General features: G+C 50.1%; 1 protein-coding gene across 2 annotated transcripts in view; it reads left to right on the top strand.

Moving 5' to 3' along the window:
• Positions 1 to 20176, top strand: part of SIDT1 (SID1 transmembrane family member 1) — a 588249-nt gene that overhangs the window by 302998 nt on the left and 265075 nt on the right. For both annotated transcript variants that reach the window (XM_085621093.1, XM_085621092.1), the window contains exon 2: positions 16395 to 16516. Coding sequence is in view for 1 of the 2 variants with exons in the window: in XM_085621092.1 (XP_085477218.1) it covers positions 16395 to 16516 (122 nt within the window). In the remaining variant the exon portion in view is untranslated. The remainder of the gene's footprint in view (positions 1 to 16394; positions 16517 to 20176) is intronic.

Genomic DNA, 20176 nt, shown 5'->3' with positions numbered 1-20176 from the left:
AACATGTGGGTGGAGCCAAAGCCCCTCTCCTGGTGATACTCACATAAATGTCCGGCGACAGCTGTGCTGTCAAGCCAGACCATAAAATGTGAGTGAAAATCTCCCCCCTGCACGCAAAAATAAAGGGTTGTAGAAGAAAAGATTTTGCTGAAAAAAATCTCTCACAAACTTATTTTTTTTCTGGACATTTTGCCCTCCTAGTAGTCACTTTTGCAATGCATTGCCTGAGAAATATGTTTGCATTTCCCTAAAATACTCTAGGTCAAAAATATTGGGCTAATATGTATTTTTTTATGTAGATCTTTTCAGTCTTAACTAAAGATAAATTACATTTCAAACACGTGTCAGGACGCAGTTTGAGTAAGAGGTGATGGGAATTGTTACATCTTAATTAGGGCTCCCGGTTTTATGATATTTGTTGTTTTAACATTTGCGTCTGTATTTATCCATATTTATTTTTTGTTAATGTTATCTGTATTTATCCATATTTAATTTGGGGTTTGTGAAAAAATGAATCTGAAATGAGTATATTTCTACATTTATTTGACCGATAAATATGCACTCATGCCTGAACGGCTGAAAGGTTTTAGGGATCTAACCACACTCGGATGATAAAATATGCTCTTATAAGGAAACATGCACATTTTAATATCAAGGTTCTGCATATCTATTGCTGTTTTAGGCCTTTTATTATAATTCCTTTATTTTTTTAGCCCCCTTGCCTTTCAACTGACAGAGCTATTCGCCTGGTAGTCATGATTGGCAGCATTTAGAATCGCTCAAAAACAACCCATATTCCGTTTTTATCCACATTTAAAAATAAATACAGACAGGAAAATAAATGGTTTTCTGTCTGTATTTATGTGTAAAAATCTGTAAAAACGGGAAACAGGGAGCCCTAATCTTAATTAGCATGTTCTCAATGAATTTGAGTTTAAATTGAGTAGAATTTGTCTGACTGTCTTTCACGGATAATCCGTTTGTGTCTTTTCTCTGTTGTATCCTTAATTTGCATGCATAGTAATAGGTAGAGGTATACAAGCATCTTTGAGTAGGGGTGAAGCATAACATGCTTTCTTCTTGTTTAGGATTTGAAGACTGTCTTGGTGGTGTAAATTATCCCCGGCTCTCTAGTCTTGAGTCATCTGTGTGAACCTTTGACAAAGAGGGCTTCCTTCACAGAGTCATTGGTGGGTGGAGATTCACCTATATTGGTTTAGGAGTGGAAATGTATTTATGGAATTTAGAAAACCTGAATTTAATCTCTCAAAGGGTTTTATTCATGTGCAATACTACCTGAATATGGCCTACTTTTGCAAATGGATCATTCTTCTCCCAGGGCTGGTGAGTGGGCATTTCAAGGTGGGATGTCCTGGGGCCGCGTTACACGTGCAGCGCATTTTCCTTCATTCTGCTGGGCGCACCTCTAAAAAGAAGCGTCCGGTGCAATGAAGGAAAGTGCGCAGCATTAAGGGGAATGCGCTGCCTCCGTGTTTCATTGTGCAGGCAGCACCCGCCTGCACTTTTAAAAGGCAATAGAGATTCCCTTGCAGGCGGGTGCAGTCAGTGACTGCACCCACCTTCAAGGGGATGTCTGGGGGTTCCATAGGACCACCTTTCCCGCCTCCAGAGGGCTGCCATCAGCGGGCTCACTGACAGTGCGCCACCTTTTCGGTCTGTCTTTGCCTCTGCGCCCGTGTCGGTAATACGGCGTGCATTTGCATAGGGCATGCCCCCATGCAAATGAGGGAATGCCCCTTGAAGACAGCGCTGGTGCTTTATGTGTGCCAGCGCTTTTGGTATTACAGAAGGGGCCGCACAAGCATCTGTGGCCCCTTCTGTAATACCAAAGTGCACAGGGGGAGCGCAAAGCGGATGCAAACGCCCGTTGAGCCCTCAGGGCACTTTGTATAGTCCTTGGACCTGTTGGGGAAACCACTATGGAATCCCAGGAGTTTGTGGCTATTTTAAATGTCTCCTTGACCCATTCGCTGCTTGGAAACAGTCCGAGGTTTACTCCTATGAGGAGCAGGAGTCAAGTCTGTTTTAATAAAGGAATAGGAAGGTAAAACCCCCAAGGCTAATGGGGAAATAGTAAGATCAATTTTCCCCTTGGAAAAAAAAATCCCCTGGAGAAATTAAAAGAAATAAAGGTGCTATTTCCCTAGTGGGTAGGGGCCTTTTTACATGTGTAAAATTGCGCATGCGGAACTGCCCTCACAAGAACCTACTGGAGAATTTCCAAACCTTTTCCAGTAGATCTCCCGGCATCCTACGAGTATCACATGTTTCAGGAGCACTCTGAGAAACCTTTGTGAATTTTAAAAAGTTTGTACATTTGCCCCAATGCGAAGGAGTAAAGCCACAGGTGCACAGTTAGTAATTATTTTAGAAATCGGGCCCCATGGTCGCAAGCCGCGCCGCTTTCAGATCTTATGGGTTTGTAAATTGCTTAATTCAAGCAGCGGAGGCGGCCTTCTGGGGTTATGGAAGCTTGAAATTGCAAGATGTTGTCAGGATAATGAGGGGGTCAGCATGCTCTTTCTTCCTGCAGATGCTATGTGTATTCCAGTTTAAACTATTGTTATTACACACACAGGCTAGATTACAACCTGTGCAGTCATGCATCTAATAATTTGCTTGAATTAATTAACTATTTAACACAACAGCACAACAAGTTAATTGGTTTAAATTGTGCCCTCAATTAACTTGTTTGCCTGAATCCCATTTAACACCCAGCCCAAACGTATAGCAACATGCAGAAAAAATGAACAACCACAAAAAAGAGTGGAAGAAATTAGAAAACAAAGAAAGATTGGTAAAATATGTGATCCTCATATTTCTTTGTGCAGCCCAGGCTCCACGAGGTGGAAAGAATTTGATACTCTTGACCTCATATTCCTGATCACAACTAGAACCAATCGAACAATTTTGCCCACTCATGCAAAAAAAAACATAAAATCAAAGAGAAGTGTAATGTATACATCTTGAACTGCGATGTAAAATGTGCATTATGTCAAGGTATGGATGGATCTGTCATTTGACTCTTCTGATTTTATTTTGTGAGGCTATGAAAAAACATTGTAAAGTACTGTTATTCTCTACTGTTAGAACCCTGCTCATGTGAGGAGCTCCATAACTTATACCTTATGTACTGAAGTGAGATAATACTGGCTTATATTTTAAATTGGGAAAGTGGTTTAATTTTTGGAAGGAAACATTAAATAGAGTGACTTTTTTAACTGGGATGTATTTATAGAAGGGGATTGAAAAATCTTTCGATGAAATATTTCTTATGGTATCATCTTGTCTTTAATGGTTCTTATAGTTTCATATGGCCTAAAAAGGCAGCTTAAAACTCAGACACATAAACTTAAGTTGGTGTTGTATCTTTGTAATATAGAATAGAAATGCACAACTTATCTCTTTGTGAAGTAAGTATGAGTAGGGTGTACCAAGAGGGGTGTCAAGGAAGTGCCCATTGGCAGCCAATGCCATCCATGGTTGGTGCCTGCAAAGGAGTGAATTACTCAGTAGTTGTGGCAGTTCAGAAAAGAAAGAAGCGTAAGACAGAGATTGTAGCAGGAAAAACCTGGAAAAATACAGCGGTTTTGAGTAATATTATTGTAAACTGTTCTGTTGTATCCTGGCTTGTCCCTTCACTAGTGATGTCTATGCAATGTTAGTGATGTGAGAGGGCGGATGGGGCGGTGAGCTCTGTTCTTCTCCTGGTAAGGCATTTACTATCTATAACCTTAACTACAATACAGACGCTAATGTTCAACCTGGCATGAACCTGTGTTCTCCCTGACTGCGGTTACGTCAGAGTGGAGAAAAGTGTGGCCATTTTCACTTTGCACTTGATCAAGCGCTTGTATATCTGTGGCACTAATGCTGTGGAACCTGATTCACAGAAGCATTTGTGAGTATGGGACGAATTCTACAAGCGCACTCTTTTGCGTTCTCTAACATGCCTTTGTGAATCCACCCCAAAATGTCCAACTCCCTATCAGTAAAAATGCAGAAAGGGCACGGCCTTTTGTATTTGTACTAATTGTGTGTGAATAATCCCTGAATATTCGTAGTTTGTGTTTGGGTCTAATTCACTGAGACTTGTGAGAGAGTGTAAAAGAGGACCGGGGAGAACTACTTTACGTACTACAAAATGCCTTTGCGTAATGTATTTGTGTGACTCATGTATATGAAACTGGAGAAGATACTATATTGTAATTTATTTTAAGTATGGAAGGAGCTGTGTGTAAATTAGCAATAATATGTAACTTGCACACAGGCATAAACAATCCACATAGACGTAAACTATATGAATCTAGGTCACTTGAGTCCGCCAGATGTACACATCCCCGGATATTTTACATACCCTCTTTAAGCCCAGCAGCAGGACGGTGTAATGTCGTTTCTTGTGAACCAGATTCATCCAGATTCTGGAGCCATTCCACATTTTGTTGGTATGCATAGTATGACAGGTAACGTTTTTACGCCATCAAGAGGCGCACCAGCTCTCTTGGGTGCAAAAGAACAGGGTTTGATTATGTAAACAGGATCCTGCACAGTTGGTCCTGGAGAGCTGGATCCGTGCCAGGTTTTGATCATATCCCCATTCAGACATGTGTAGTCATCCTAAATATCTGGCATGGATCCGGCCCTCCAGGACCGACTTTGGAGAACCCTGATGTAGGGGAACCTACAACCCACATCAGTGAAGTTTACACTGAGAATGACGGACTGATCTTGTGTGGACACACTACAGATAACCGTGGAACACGGTTGGGTACTGTAAAATCTTACACTGATGGTACTGGTCACCCAAAATATCACTGTCTGCAGGGCAGCATTGGAGATGCCCCCAATCGGAGAGTGATGTAGCACACGTAGTCTGGGAAAGGCAAATGTTTCATGGGCCCTTCTTCTTTTTATCACAAATTGGGAGACAAGCTGGGTAGAGATTAGGAAGGTAATGAGTGGTACCTTAGACATCACAGGCCCTTAGCTAGGCCACGTGGAGGCGCCTCATGACACGGCAGTGTACCCAGAGACTACACATCAACACAGGAGATGGTCTGAAGGACGATGGTGTTGGGGCAGGGGTACTGAAGGGGTCCCTAAAGGCTGCAGCATGTATTGTGCCACCCTAAGGGACCCACGACCAAACTCATGCAAACTTCCATTGCAGACTGAGTGAGATGGTGCAAACAAATGTGAAAACACGACCTGACACACACCCTGTGTGCCAGGCCCACAAACACTCCATGTAATATATGTAAGTCACCTCTACATAAGGCCTCATAGCCCTAAGTCAAATAAAACTCATGTACCTCTTGTAAATGTTATTACATAACATGTAAAGCGCTCTGATACCTTCGGGTCTAGCTAGCGCTATATAGAACTCAGAACAATATTAACAGTAATAATAATGGCTAAACTTTGTATATTGAGAGTATGGAGAACTAATGGCTGCCCAAAACCAGAGGCCTGGCTCCAATAAATGTTTCATATGACTCCTACTAAAAAACAGAATTTGCCAAATGAATGATGAAAATGTAGGTTTGGGAAGATCTTGGATGGCTTTGTCAAGGAGCAGAGGGGAACAGAGAACAGAGGGGACAAACAAAGGGGGTGCTGGCTGTGTCGATCATGGGACACGCGCCAGGGGTGAGGGAGAACTAGGGTAGTAGAGAGGACATTTTCCTGTCCTCTCCTGTCTGTATTCCTGTCAAGGTTGGCTTTGGCCTACAGCACCATCATCGCTTGTCCAAGAGTTTGATAGGGATAGGAATGGGCCTGGATGGTGTGTTGGATGAATCTGCATTTAAAGTTTGGGATGTTCTGCGTACCAGAAAAGGGAAAGGGAGAAGTTGGGGAAAAGGGGAAAAGACTCCAAGAAATGTTGCATTTGTTGTCCAGCACTGTTTGATCACTGTCTGTAGCCAATAAATGTTACTTGTGTTTTATAATTTTAAAAAAAGTGTTAGAACTAATAGTATAGTGTTGGAAAACCACTCCCACACTAGAAGGGGTGGTGGTGGTCTTCCGGACACACTGTGGTAGCTTGGCTCGAGTGGTCAGGAATCAGGCTCCGTGCTAAGCATACAACATACCCAAACAATAACCATGCGTGCATCCGTTCCAAAAACGACTCTACACCGTAAAAATTATGAAAATATCTTTCTTTATCTTCTTTTTCTCTTAGTTGCTGATTGGAGAAAATAAATAACAATCACAATATACAAACTTTTTAGAAAGTGCAGGACAAATAAATATTGGCTTAATGATTCAATAAATAGGGGTGCTCATAAATACTGAAGGCATAAATACAAGTGCAATACAGACAGGCAATTAAATATTCTGAGGCAATAAATACTGTAACCAATAAATATTGTGCATCAATAAATACTGTGGACCAATAAATACAGTGGAACAATAAATAGGTTAAATACAATAAATACAATGCCCCTAATAAATACTTAAAAGCTGACAGTGACACTCATGGAATCAGATCACTTTTGATTCCTAAGGGCTGATTTGGCCCAGGCACAGCTTGTGGGGATGTGGAAGGCTTGAGGGTGTCTACTCCCTGGCTTGGACAAGGCTGAGGCCTAAACTGAGGTAGATAAAGGGGGAAAATACCAGAGACCTGGCTCTCTCTCTCCACACAACCTCTCTAGATTAGTCCCAGTTCACCCCTGGCACCTTAGAGCAGTCTCTCAGGTCTCCACAGGGCCTTAGGCGCCCTCTACTCCACTTACTGCCCTTTTTCTGATGCTCCGACGCCGCTGGAGTCGTGTCGATGCCGTGAGGCGGTTCCGGTTCGATGTCGGCGGCCTCGGCACAATGTCAGTTCTTTGACGACGCCGGTAGGCGGCTCCGGTCTCGATGTCAGCGGCCTCGGTTCGATCTCGACCTCCGATTCGATGGCGTCGGGCAGTCTTTACTCGATGTCGACCTCGGGCGGCTCCGGTCCGATGGCGACCTCGGATTCGATGACGTCGGCCGGCCTTGACTCGATGTCGACTTCCGGCGGCTCCGGAGTGCGATCCTCACTCCCGACCTCCGGTGCTCCTCTCCTTAGGTTTCCGGCGACTCCGGAGTGCGACCTCCACTCCCGACCTCCGGCACGATTCTCTCAGGTTCCGGCGACTCCGGAGTGCGATCCTCACTCCCGACCTCCGGTACACTTCACCTTGGTCTCCGACGACTCCGGAGGGCGGACTTCACTCCTCCGATGACGCCGCTCACTCGACCTCGGGTGACTTCCTCCTCGACCTCTGGTATTCCTCACGACCTCTGACGGCGCCCTCTCTCGACCTCTGGCGGCTCCGGGTACGACGTCTGCTTTTCCAGTCAGCGCCGCTTCTCCACCTCGGGCTCCAGGTCTTAGGCTACTCGACGTCGGACTTCAGGGAAACCAGCTTCCAGGTCAGGATCTTGCTGTTCTCTTGTTTCTAAGGCCTGTTCCTGCTGTCCAGGTCCTCAGGATGGTTTTTCTGACTTCTTCCCACACAGGGCTCTAGGCTGGGCTCCGTCAGTAGGGACTAGTATCAAGGGTGGGTTTATGGACCCCACTCCAGGCACAAGTTTCCACCCCTGCTGCTTCACTCCTTCCTCCTTCAAGTTTGTGCTGCTCACCCTTCACCAGTCAGGTGCCAACTGCCAGCTCCAACTGCCAACTCTCTGTCTTAGCTTCGCAACATTCTAAACCGCCTCCAACTGTCACAGGGTTCTGGAATGTTCTGGAAGGTGCTGGTAGGTTCCAGTGGATGCTGGTGATGTCACAGGTGGCCACCATTTTGTGCTCCAGGCCCTCAGACAGAAGTTTCAGGGGTAGCTAAAATGGCTCCCTGAATCTGCAGCAGCACGAAAAAAGTCTGGTGGTTCCCAAAAAGGAAAAATTCAAACAGGGTTTGAGGCAAAAGTGGGACAAAATAAATAATGATGAGGAGGGACCACCCAAAGGGCTGACAGGTCTAACACGCGTCCCCCCCAGCTGAAAGTGGGGAGAGCTACCCAACCCCTTGGGAGTTCTCATCACTAAGGCGGAAATACCTTGAGAGACCGTCTGCATTGGCGTGGTCCACTCCAGGCCGATGTTCCACCTGAAAGTCCATTCCCTGTAGGGAAATAGACCACCTCAACAACTTGGGATTCTCCCCCTTCATTTGCATCAGCCAACGAAGGGGTCTGTGGTCGGTCTGAACTAGGAAGTGCGAGCCAAACAGGTATGGCCGCAACTTCTTCAGAGCCCATACCACTGCAAAGGCTTCACGCTCTATTGCACTCCACTTCTGTTCCCTGGGAAGTAGTCTCCGGGATAGGAAGACCACGGGTTGATCCAGACCCTCTTCGTTGAGTTGCGATAACACTGCCCCAATGCCATGTTCTGATGCATCTGTCTGGACAATGAACTCCTTGGAAAAGTCTGGGGCCCTTAAGACCGGGGCCTCGCACATGGCTTTCTTCAATCTCACAAAGGCTTGCTGACAAGCCTCCGTCCAGACTACCCGTCGAGGTTGTTTCTTGGACGTGAGCTCCGTGAGGGGGGCTACGATGGTACCGTACCCCTTCACGAAGCGGCGGTAGTATCCCGTGAGGCCCAAAAATGCTCGGACCTCAGTCTGTGTCTTGGGGGGTTCCCAGGCCATGATGGCCTCGATCTTCGCCTGGAGGGGTTGCACCGCTCCCCTACCCACCAAGTGTCCAAGGTACACTACCGACCCCTGCCCGATCTGGCACTTGCTGGCCTTGATCGTCAATCCAGCTTGTCTCAGGGCCTGGAGAACAGCTTGCAGGTGACGCAAGTGATCCTCCCAGCTGTTACTGAAGACGGCTATGTCATCCAGATAAGCAGCAGAGAAACTCTCCATTCCGGTGAGGATCTGGTTTACCAGGCGCTGAAACGTGGCAGGTGCGTTCTTGAGCCCAAAGGGCATCACACAGAACTGGTAGTGGCCATTGGGCGTGGAGAAGGCTGACCTTTCCCTTGCTCCATCAGTCAAAGAGATCTGCCAGTACCCTGAAGTAAGGTCAAAGGTACTTAGATATTGGGCAGCTCCCAGCCGGTCAATCAATTCATCCGCCCTAGGGATCGGATGAGCATCAGTTTTGGTCACTGAATTCAGTCCCCGATAGTCCACACAGAACCTCAGTTCTGGTTGGGCACCCGGTGGTGCAGCTTTTGGTACTAACACCACCGGACTGGACCAGGGGCTGCTAGAAGGTTCGATCACTCCTAGCTCCAGCATCTTAGTGACTTCACTATGAATGCTGGCCTTCACCTTGTCTGACATCCGGTAGATCTTGGACTTCACAGGTGGGCTGTCTCCTGTGTCCACGTCATGGACGCACAGGTGAGTCCTACCCGGGACAAGGGAGAACAACGAGGAGTACTGCCCCAGGACCTGGCGACAGTCCTCCTGCTGTTCAGGAGTTAGAGATGGGGAGAGAATCACTCCCTCCACCGACCCATCCTTCTCTTGAGACGCAAACAGATCAGGGAGAGGCTCGCTTTCCACGTCCTCTCCTCCGTCAGTCACCATCATCAAGATGACTTCGGGCCTCTCGTGGTGGGGTTTGAGGCGGTTGGCATGCAGCACCCGCAGGGGCTGACGAGAGGTCTTCAGGTCCACCAAGTAGGTAGCCTTACCCTTCTTCTCCAACACCTCAAAGGGTCCTGACCAGCGATCCTGGAGGGCACTAAGCTCTCCCGGTTCGATCACCCACACCTTCTGGCCAGGCTCCAACTCCACCGGGTGAGCGTTGTGGTCATACCACGCCTTCATCACTGCTTGGCTGGCTTCCAAGTTGTCAGAAGCTTGCTTCCACAACTTAGCCATTTGGCTCCGGAAGGCCAGCATGTAGCTCACCACATCCTGGGGAAGCTTTCTGGGAGTTCTTTCCCATCCGTCTCTCACCAGGTTGAGAGGTCCACGTACAGGGTGCCCATACAGAAGCTCGAAGGGGCTGAAGCCCACTCCCTTCTGTGGCACTTCCCTGTAGGAAAAAAGTAAACAGGGTAGGAGGACGTCCCATTTCCTCCGCAGGCTTTCAGGCAGACTTCTGATCATGCCCTTCAAGGTTTTGTTAAACCTCTCCACCAGACCATTTGTCTGGGGGTGGTAAGGAGTGGTGAACCGGTATGTCACTCCACACTCCTTCCACATGGCCCGCATGTACGCTGACATGAAGTTGGTCCCCCTGTCGGACACAACTTCCTTGGGAAAACCCACTCGGGTAAAGATTCCCATCAGGGCCCTAGCCACAACAGGTGCTGTTATGGTCCTCAGAGGTATTGCCTCTGGGTACCGTGTGGCATGATCCACCAGAACCAGGATAAACCTGTGACCAGCTGTAGTCGGTGGATCTAACGGACCCACAATGTCGATGCCCACCCTTTCAAAGGGGGTGCTAACGACCGGAAGTGGTTCCAGGGGAGCTTTCAGCTTCACCCCTGTTTTCCCACTGGCTTGGCAAGACACACATGTCCGGCAGTAGGTATCGGACGACACTTTCATCTGAGGCCAATAAAAGTGTGGGACAAGACGGGCGAAGGTCTTGTCTTGCCCCAGGTGTCCTGCCAATGGTATCTCGTGAGCCAACTCCAGAAGGAAGGCTCGATAACGTTGAGGAACTACCAAGGCTCGTGACGATCCGTGTAGGGGTGCCTTGGGTTCACTGTAGAGGAGGCCATCCTCCCAGTAAACACTGTAGTTCCCTTCAACGTTCCCTGCTGCCTGGGCTTCGGCCTGTCGCCTCAGCCCCTCAAGGGTAGGGCACTCCCTCTGGCCCTGGCAGAATTCCTCCCTGGACGGGCCTCCCTCCACGTGCCACTCGGCCGGGATGGGTAGGTCCTCCAGGTTGGTAACGTCCCCCACCGCAGACTCCTGGTCCACCACCTCCGGTGGCCTATCCGTCCTACGGGGTGGGGACGCCGAGGCAGGCTCCTCCTGTCCTCGGTTCTTCCCTTGACTGGCAGCTGGCTGGGCCTTTGTTCCAGGCTCCAGCCGAAATGAACTCCCTCTTCGGGTAGTCGTGGACCTTGTGCTAACACAGGCCCAGTCAGGTGTACCCAGCATCTCGGTGTGAGTCCGGTATTCCACCTCCTTCCAAGCGTTGTGCTCCATGTCATTCCCCAGCAGACAATCGACTGGCACGGCAGGGCTTACGGCAACTCGAAGTGAACCTGCAACCCCCCCCCATTCAAAGGGAACCTCGGCCACTGGATAGTGGCCTGTTCTGCCGTCAGCCATCGCGGCTGGGTGGAGTACATCGGGAATTACCTGCTCTGGAGACACCAGTTGGCTACGCACCATAGTCATACTGGCTCCTGTGTCTCTCAGAGCCTCCCCTCTTTGGCCGTTGATGGTGACCCACTGCCCATACTTTGCAGTATTTGCGGGCACCTGGATCTTAGGAACCATCTCCCGTTCTCCCAGGGACACTAAAGTGACACCCGCCCACTCCCTTCCCTTAGTTAAGGGCATCTCCTCCCCGAGCACTACACTAGCTACTCCGGGGGTCTTTCCTCCAGTGGGAGGGGGTGGTCGTTTCAAGCACTTCGGATCTCCTTTATAGTGTCCAACGCCACCGCACTCATAGCAATGGACAACCCTTGGCTGCTGACTCTGGCCAGGATTAGGGTTTCTGGGCGGGTTAGCCTTAGGGGTGAATCCTGTTCCCTTCCCTTGGAAGTTATTTTGGGGGCCTTTGGAGAACTCCTTTTTCTTTTCCCCTCCCTCTTTCTTCTGGGGGGCGCCCTGTCCGGCCTTTTGAGTATCCCCTCCAGTCCCCCTTGTGGACACCCGGGTACTAGCCCAAATGTCCGCCTCCTCAGCAAGCTTCCGGGGACTGGTCAGCTTGCTATCCACCAGGTGTTGCCGCAGTTCAGGGAAACATTTCTCGAGCAGGTGTTCCTTCAGTACTAGGTCAAACAGCCCCTCGTAGTTCCTCACTTCACTGCCCTGAATCCAACCTTCCATTGCCTTCTTTGCATAGTCCAGGAAGTCCACCCAATTCTGTGTGCCCAGTTTGTGACTACCCCTGAACTTCTGTCTGTACTTTTCAGGTGTTAGTCCAAACTTTCTGATGAGCGCCAGTTTCATGGTGGGGTAGTGGGTCTGCTCATCCTCTTCGAGGGCCAATAAAGCATCCCTACCAGCTGGAGGCATGTACTTGTACAATCCCCCTCCCCAGTACTTCTCTGGAACCCCATGGGCCCTCAGTGAGACCTCATAGGCCGCTAGCCACTTGGCGATATCGTCGCCCACACCATAGCTAGCTACTATGTCCTTTGGCAGGTATGGTTTAGATTCCCTGGTGATCTCTTGGGTCTGGCTGCCACCATTAGGAACAGGTTGTGCCCCGATTCTCAAGATCTGAAGATCTATTTCTTTCAGTCGTAATTCATGGGCCATCCTCTGCTCCTCCTTCTCCTTCTCCAGCCTTGCTAAGTCCCATGTGAGCTGTCTTTTCTCCCTCCGGTCTGTTAACTCCACTTCAGACAAGCCACCGCTAGAGGCACTGCTGCCCTTCCTAGAAATGGTCCTGGGCCCTGCTGACAGGTTCCCCACCTCAGGTTGGTACATCTCAGCCCCCTCGGTGTCAGGCTCTCCATCCCTGTCTTCCTCCTCAGCCTTGCTTTCTCGGCGTGCCTCCCCCCAAGCCCTTAAGCTGGTTTGGAGTGCACCCTTCTTTGCTCCTGGGGGACAGTACACCCCCTCCCGCTGGCAAAACTCCCTGAGTTGGGCCACAGTGTACGTTTCCAGATTTTCTAGTACAAACTCCATCTTGCCCACTCAGGTTAGAGGACAGGTTTTGTGCAGTAACTATGCAGGGGGGGTACCTTTAATAATACCTCCTCCCACCACCAGAGTAAATTTGGAAAAAACAAAAACCCACAATTAGGAAGGCCGCTTTGAGAAAACTCCCGGTGTAGGCCTATGGACTACCCACAGTTATTGTTGAGTATACGTAGGCACAGCTCTATCCCACCACTGAACACCAATTTATGTTGGAAAACCACTCCCACACTAGAAGGGGTGGTGGTGGTCTTCCGGACACACTGTGGTAGCTTGGCTCGAGTGGTCAGGAATCAGGCTCCGTGCTAAGCATACAACATACCCAAACAATAACCATGCGTGCATCCGTTCCAAAAACGACTCTACACCGTAAAAATTATGAAAATATCTTTCTTTATCTTCTTTTTCTCTTAGTTGCTGATTGGAGAAAATAAATAACAATCACAATATACAAACTTTTTAGAAAGTGCAGGACAAATAAATATTGGCTTAATGATTCAATAAATAGGGGTGCTCATAAATACTGAAGGCATAAATACAAGTGCAATACAGACAGGCAATTAAATATTCTGAGGCAATAAATACTGTAACCAATAAATATTGTGCATCAATAAATACTGTGGACCAATAAATACAGTGGAACAATAAATAGGTTAAATACAATAAATACAATGCCCCTAATAAATACTTAAAAGCTGACAGTGACACTCATGGAATCAGATCACTTTTGATTCCTAAGGGCTGATTTGGCCCAGGCACAGCTTGTGGGGATGTGGAAGGCTTGAGGGTGTCTACTCCCTGGCTTGGACAAGGCTGAGGCCTAAACTGAGGTAGATAAAGGGGGAAAATACCAGAGACCTGGCTCTCTCTCTCCACACAACCTCTCTAGATTAGTCCCAGTTCACCCCTGGCACCTTAGAGCAGTCTCTCAGGTCTCCACAGGGCCTTAGGCGCCCTCTACTCCACTTACTGCCCTTTTTCTGATGCTCCGACGCCGCTGGAATCGTGTCGATGCCGTGAGGCGGTTCCGGTTCGATGTCGGCGGCCTCGGCACAATGTCAGTTCTTTGACGACGCCGGTAGGCGGCTCCGGTCTCGATGTCAGCGGCCTCGGTTCGATCTCGACCTCCGATTCGATGGCGTCGGGCAGTCTTTACTCGATGTCGACCTCGGGCGGCTCCGGTCCGATGGCGACCTCGGATTCGATGACGTCGGCCGGCCTTGACTCGATGTCGACTTCCGGCGGCTCCGGAGTGCGATCCTCACTCCCGACCTCCGGTGCTCCTCTCCTTAGGTTTCCGGCGACTCCGGAGTGCGACCTCCACTCCCGACCTCCGGCACGATTCTCTCAGGTTCCGGCGACTCCGGAGTGCGATCCTCACTCCCGACCTCCGGTACACTTCACCTTGGTCTCCGACGACTCCGGAGGGCGGACTTCACTCCTCCGATGACGCCGCTCACTCGACCTCGGGTGACTTCCTCCTCGACCTCTGGTATTCCTCACGACCTCTGACGGCGCCCTCTCTCGACCTCTGGCGGCTCCGGGTACGACGTCTGCTTTTCCAGTCAGCGCCGCTTCTCCACCTCGGGCTCCAGGTCTTAGGCTACTCGACGTCGGACTTCAGGGAAACCAGCTTCCAGGTCAGGATCTTGCTGTTCTCTTGTTTCTAAGGCCTGTTCCTGCTGTCCAGGTCCTCAGGATGGTTTTTATGACTTCTTCCCACACAGGGCTCTAGGCTGGGCTCCGTCAGTAGGGACTAGTATCAAGGGTGGGTTTATGGACCCCACTCCAGGCACAAGTTTCCACCCCTGCTGCTTCACTCCTTCCTCCTTCAAGTTTGTGCTGCTCACCCTTCACCAGTCAGGTGCCAACTGCCAGCTCCAACTGCCAACTCTCTGTCTTAGCTTCCCAACATTCTAAACCGCCTCCAACTGTCACAGGGTTCTGGAATGTTCTGGAAGGTGCTGGTAGGTTCCAGTGGATGCTGGTGATGTCACAGGTGGCCACCATTTTGTGCTCCAGGCCCTCAGACAGAAGTTTCAGGGGTAGCTAAAATGGCTCCCTGAATCTGCAGCAGCACGAAAAAAGTCTGGTGGTTCCCAAAAAGGAAAAATTCAAACAGGGTTTGAGGCAAAAGTGGGACAAAATAAATAATGATGAGGAGGGACCACCCAAAGGGCTGACAGGTCTAACATATAGCATTCCAGCCGAGAAGTCACCGTTCTTTCCTATTGGGAGTATTGCATTCCAGGTGGAAAGTGCTTTTGTATTCCCATTAATTATTGCATTTCCAGTTAAAAGTGCTTGTACATTCCCTTTAAGTATTACATTCCTGCGGAGAAGTCACTGGAAGTATTAAATTCCTGCACCCCCTCCTCTTCCCCTCAGGGTCCTTTTACGGGTGAAGACAAAAGGATGCAAACATCACAATGTATGTGACAAAAGGATGCATACCTCACAATGTGTGTGACAAAAAGATGCATACCTCACAATGTGGGTGACAAAAGGATGCATACCTCACAATGTGTGTGATACCTCACAATGTGTGTGACAAAATGATGCATACCTCACAATGTGTGTGACAAAAGGATGCATACCTCACGATGTGTGTGATACCTCACAATGTGTGTGACACCTCACAATGTGTGTGACAAAAGGATGCATACCTCACAATGTGTGTGACAAAAGGATGCATACCTCACAATGTGTGTGACAAAAGGATGCATACCTCACGATGTGTGTGATACCTCACAATGTGTGTGACAAAAGGATGCATACCTCACAATGTATGTGACAAAAGGATGCATAAAGGGTGCATAACTCGTACCTCACAATGTGTGTGACAAAAGGATGGCATACCTCACAATGTGTGTGACAAAAGGATGCATACCTCACAATGTGTGTGACAAAAGGGTGCATACCTCACAGTGTGTGTGACAAAAGGATGCAAACCTCACAATGTGTGTGACAAAAGGATGCATACCTCACAATGTGTGTGACAAAAGGATGCATGCATCACAGTATGTATATGGAAGGCTGACAGGGACCAGGCCTCTGCACACTCCCCTTTAGAGCTTCATAAAACCCTATCTTTTTAATTCCCAATATAGTTGTAAAATATTCTTTTGGGGGGTACCACCATACCGCCTGAAAGGGCGGCGCCTACTCAATGACTAGGAAACTGCGGGTTGTGGTATTATAGCGCTTGTGCTAGAGGCCTCTTGCAGCCTAGGCGAGGCGCTTCGAAGGTGTGCACAGACACCCACCCTTACCTCTCTCCACAGGTGGATGGTTGTGGTATTATAGCGCTTGTGCTAGAGATCTCTTGCTGTGAGGCGCTTTGCAGTTATGCACAGACACCCACCCTTACCTCTCTCCACAGGTGGATGGTTGTGGTATTATAGCGCTTGTGCTAGAGATCACTTGCTGTGAGGCGCTTTGCAGTTATGCACAGACACCCACCCTTACCTCTCTCCACAGGTGGATGGTTGTGGTATTATAGCGCTTGTGCTAGAGATCTCTTGCTGTGAGGCGCTTTGCAGTTATGCACAGACACCCATCCTTACCTCTCTCCTCTCTCCACAGGTGGATGCCTTCCGGGTGGCGGTGAGCTCCTCGTCCGATGACCTGCAGTTCCCCCTGTTGTTTGTTGTCCGGCAGCAGAAGGGAGTGCTGTCCTGGCAGGTCCCGCTCATCTTTCGTGGCTAGTAAGTGTGATTGGTCTTTTTTTCATGTTGTGTATGTGGCGTGTAAGTGTCAAACTCTTTTCATTCTTGCTGCATGTTCCATTGTTATATTGTCGGGTACTGGGCTCTCTGAGGTCCCACAGGGTTTTTAAGGACTGGGCTCTCAGGGGTCCCACATAGGATTTGTAAGGACTGGGCTTTCTGAGGTCCCCCAGGGTTTGTAAGGACTGGGCTGTCTGAGGCCCCACAGGCTTTGTAAGGCCTGGGCTGTCTGAGGTCCCACGTGGTTGTAAGGCATGGACTCTCTGAGGTCCCACAGAGTTTGTAAGGACTGGGCTATCTGGGGTCCCACAGGGTTTGCAAGGACTGGGCTCTCTTAGGCCCTACATGGTTTGTAAGGACTGGGCTCCCTGAGGTCCCACAGGGCTCGCTGAGGTCCCACAGGGTTTGTTAGGAAGGGGATTTCTGAGGTCCCATACGTTTAGTAAGGACCAGGCTCTCTGGGGTCCCATACGTTTTGTAAGGACCAGGCTCTCTGGGTTCCCATAGGGTTTGTAAGGACTGGGCTCTCTGATGTCCCCTAGGGTTTGTAAGGACTGGGCTCTCTGGGGTCCCACAGGGTTGTAATGCATGGGCTCTCTGAGGTCCCCTATGGTTTGTAAGGACTGGGCTTTCTGAGGTCCCACAGTGTGTGTAAGGACAGGTCTCCCTGAGGTCCCACAGGGCTCTCTGAGGTCTCCCAGGGTTTGTAAGGACTGGGCTTTGAGGTCCCACAGGGTTCTCTGAGGTCCCACAGGGTTTGCAAGGACGGGGCTCTCTTAGGCACTACAGGGTTTGTAAGGACTGAGCTATCTGGGGTTCCACAGTGTTTGTAAGGTTTGGGCTCTCTGAGGTCCCACAGGCTTTGTAAGGTTTGGGCTCACTGAGGTCCCACAGGGCTCTCTGAGGTCCCACAGGGTTTGTAAGGACTGGGCTCTCTGAGGTCCCCTAGGGTTTGTAAGGACTGGACTTTCTAAGGTACCACAGTGTGTGTAAGCACTGGGCTCTCTGAGGTCCCACAGGGCTCTCTGAGGTCCCCCAGGGTTTGTAAGGACTGGGCTGTCTGAGGTCCCCCATGGTTTTAAGGCATGGGCTCTCTGAGGTCCTCTAGGGTTTGTAAGGACTGGGCTTTCTAAGGTCCCACAGTGTGTGTAAGGACTGGCCTCTCTGAGGTCCCACTGGGCTCTCTGAGGTCCCCCAGGGTTTGTAAGTAATGGGCTCTGAGGTCCCACAGCGATCTCTGAGGTCCCATAGGGTTTGCAAGGACTGGGCTCTCTTAGGCCCTACAGGGTTTGTAAGGACAGAGCTATCTGGGGTTCCACAGGGTTTGTAAGGTTTGGGCTCTCTGAGGTTCAACAGGCTTTGTAAGGTTTGGGCTCACTGAGGTCCCACAGGGCTCTCTGAGGTCCCACAAGGTTTGTAAGGACTGGGCTCTCTGAGGTCCCCCATGGTTGTAAGGCATGGGCTCTCTGAGGTCCCATAGGGTTTCTAAGGACCAGGCTCTCTGAGGTCCCACAGGGTTTGTAAGGACTGGGCTCTCTGAGGTTCCACGGGGTTTGCAAGGACCAGGCTCTCTGGGGTCCCATGGGGTTTGTAAGGACTGGGGTCCCATAGGGTTTCTAAGGACTGGGCTCTCTGAGGTCACATAGAGTTTGTAAAGACTGGGCTCTCCGAGGTCCCATATGGGTGTAAGGGCTGGGCTCTCTGGGGTCCCAAAGGGATTTCAAGGATTGGGCTCTCTGGGTGCCATAGGGTTTGTAAGGACTGGGCTCTCAGAGGTCCCACAGGGTTTGCAAGGACTAGGCTCTCTCGGGTCCCACAGGGTTTGTAAGGACTGGGCTCTCTGGGGTACCCCAGGCTTTGTAAGTACTGGCCTCTCCGAGGTTCCATAGGGCTCTCTTAGGCCCCACAGGGTTTGTAAGGACCAGGCTCCATGGGGTCCCACAGGGTTTGTAAGGGCTGGTCTCTCCGAGGTCCCATAGGGTCTGTAAGGACAGGGCTGTCTGAGGTCCAATAGGGTTTGTAAAGACTGGCCTCTCCGAGGTTCCATAGGGCTCTCTTAGGCCCCACAGGGTTTGTAAGGACCAGGCTCCCTGGGGTCCCACAGGGTTTGTAAGGACTGGGCTCTCTGAGGTCCCACAGGGTTTGTAAGGACTGGGCCCTCTGAGGTCCCACAGGGCTCTCCGAGGTTCCCCAGGGTTTGTAAGGACTGGGCCGTCTGAGTTCCCACAGAGTTTGTAAGTACTTGGCTCCCTGAGGTCCCACAGGGCTCTCTAAGACCCCACAGGGTTTGTAAGGACTGGGCTATCTGGGGTTCCACAGGTTTTGTAAGGACTGGGCTCTCTGAGGTCCCACAGGGCTCTCTGAGGTCCCACAGGGTTTGTAAGGCCTGGGCTGTCTGAGGTCCCACAGGGTTTGTAAGGCCTAATTAGTAAGGCGTAGGCTGTCTGAGGTCCCACAGGGTTTGTAAGGCATGGTCTCTCTGAGGTCCCACAGAGTTTGTAAGGACTGGGCTCTCTGATGTCCCCCAAAGTTTGTAAGGACTGGGCTGTCTGAGGTCCCACATGGTTGTAACTCATGGGCTTTCTGAGGTCCCACAGAGTTTGTAAGGACTGGGCTCCCTGAGGTCCCTCAGGGCTGTCTTAGGTCCCATAGGGTCTCTAAGGACTGGGCTATCTGGGGATCAGGGTTTGTAAGGACTGGGCTCTCTGAGGTCCCCTAGGGTTTTTAAGGACTGGGCACTCTGAGGTCCCACAGGGTTTGTAAGGACTGGGCTCTCTGGGGTCCCATGGGGTTTGTAAGGACTTGTCACTCTGAGGTCCCACAGGGTTTGTATGACTGGGCTCTCTGGGGTCCCACATTGTTTGTAAGGCCTGGGCTCCCTGAGGTCCCACAGGGCTCTCTTAGGTCCCACAGGGTGTGTAAGTACTTGGCTCCCTGAGGTCCCACAGGGATCTCTAAGACCCCACAGGGTTTGTAAGGACTGGGCTATCTGGGGTTCCACGGGTTTTGTAAGGACTGGGCTCTCTGAGGTCCCACAGGGCTCTCTGAGGTCCCACAGGGTTTGTAAGGCCTGGGCTGTCTGAGGTCCCACAGGGTTTGTAAGGCCTAGTTTGTAAGGCCTAGGCTGTCTGAGGTCCCACAGGGTTTGTAAGGCATGGTCTCACTGAGGTCCCACAGAGTTTGTAAGGACTGGGCTCTCTCTGGTCCCATAGGGTTTGCAAGGACTGGGCTCTCTGGGGTCCCATAGGGTTTGTAAGGATTGGGCTTTCTGAGGTCCCACAGGGTGTTAAGGACTGGGGTGTCTGAGGTCCCACATTGTTTGTCATGACTGGGCTCTCCAGGGTCCCGACTCCCACAGGGTTTTCAAGGACTGGGTTCTCTTAGGTCCCACAGGGTTTAATAAGGACTGGTCTCTCCGAGGTCCCTTAGTGTTTGTAAGGACTGTTCTCTCCGAGGTCTCATAGGGTTTGTAAGGACTGGGACCCCACAGGGTTTGTAAGGACTGGTCTCTCTGGGGTCTAGTAGGGTTTGTAAGGACTGGTCTCTCTGAGATCCCACAGGGTTTGTAAGGACTGGGCTCTCTGGGGTACCTCAGGGTTTGTAAGGACTGGGCTCTCTGAGGTCCCACAGAGTTTGTAA

The sequence above is a fragment of the Triturus cristatus genome, chromosome 8 (genome assembly GCF_964204655.1).
Source record: "Triturus cristatus chromosome 8, aTriCri1.1, whole genome shotgun sequence".
In the NCBI taxonomy this organism is placed as follows: Eukaryota; Metazoa; Chordata; class Amphibia; order Caudata; family Salamandridae; genus Triturus; species Triturus cristatus.
Note: the sequence above shows the minus strand (reverse complement) of the source record. Positions and strands in the feature narration are given on the sequence as shown.